The 920-nt window shown below is 43.0% G+C and overlaps 1 protein-coding gene across 1 annotated transcript in view; it reads right to left on the bottom strand.

The window, feature by feature from the left end:
- The window catches only part of CPA6 (carboxypeptidase A6), a gene marked incomplete at its 3' end in the record, with an annotated part of 110164 nt that extends 109792 nt beyond the window's left edge, over positions 1 to 372 (bottom strand). The window contains exon 1 of the mRNA XM_019633769.1: positions 359 to 372. Coding sequence (XP_019489314.1) covers positions 359 to 372 — 14 coding nt within the window. The remainder of the gene's footprint in view (positions 1 to 358) is intronic.
- Positions 373 to 920: the final 548 nt, after the last annotated feature.

A 920-nucleotide genomic window follows, 5' to 3' on the forward strand; every position in this document is an offset into this window, starting at 1 on the left:
AGAGAGAGAGAGAGAGAGAGAGAGAGAGAGAAAGAGAGAGAGTTATATATGTTCTTTTACATATGATATTTCATCAAAAAGTAAGACTAACTTGTGGTGCTGGTGGAAAATACAGATTCTCAGGCCCCATCCCCATAAATTTTTATTCAACAGGTGTGAAAAGCATCCCTGGTGATTCCAAAGCAGATAAGTCCATAGACCACACAGAAAGAGACACAGTATAACAAGGTAGAGTTTCTATGCTAAAAGAGCTAACATCTATCCTGAGAGAGCAAATGAGAGGTGGTGTAGCAACCCGAGCAGAAGTGACATTATTCATCCTTCATATCAAGATGCAGATAGACAGTGGGGGTGGTACCTTGAGGCCGCCATTGTAAACCCATTCCAATACAGCCATCTTGGTGCAGCAAGCATGCAAGGAGTAAAAAAAAAAAAAAAAAAAAGGCTGGTTATGTGTGTGAGTTTGCACCACACCCAAGAGCAAGGTAACCTTGATATGCAAAGTCCTGGGTTCTCTGTGAACCGAGGCAAATTCTGTGCCTTTTACACAGGCAGAGCTCTTTCAATCTTGTACTTGTTGCTAGGTGTGCCAAGTTCAGGTTTCTGTATCAGAACTTGAAGAGAGATTGCAGACTGTGGGGACTTCTGTGCTTTTGGGATGGTGTTTGCCCACATCAACTAGCAATGAGCAAGGGGACAAAACCCAGTTGGATTGCACATGTCAGGAGCAATGCAGTGTGGCAGTGACTGCAAAAGCCAAAAGAAACAGGGCTTCTTGGCCCAGCTGTCTTCAAGCTGGAGTACTCACACCCCTGGGGGTACATGGAGACTTTCCAATGGGAATGAGACAATTGATATTTTCAAGAGAATGAATTGCCAACACATTAGCATTCATATGTACTCTTTCCTAAAATAGATCT

This window comes from Hipposideros armiger, unplaced genomic scaffold (assembly GCF_001890085.2).
Source record: "Hipposideros armiger isolate ML-2016 unplaced genomic scaffold, ASM189008v1 scaffold_1401, whole genome shotgun sequence".
In the NCBI taxonomy this organism is placed as follows: Eukaryota; Metazoa; Chordata; class Mammalia; order Chiroptera; family Hipposideridae; genus Hipposideros; species Hipposideros armiger.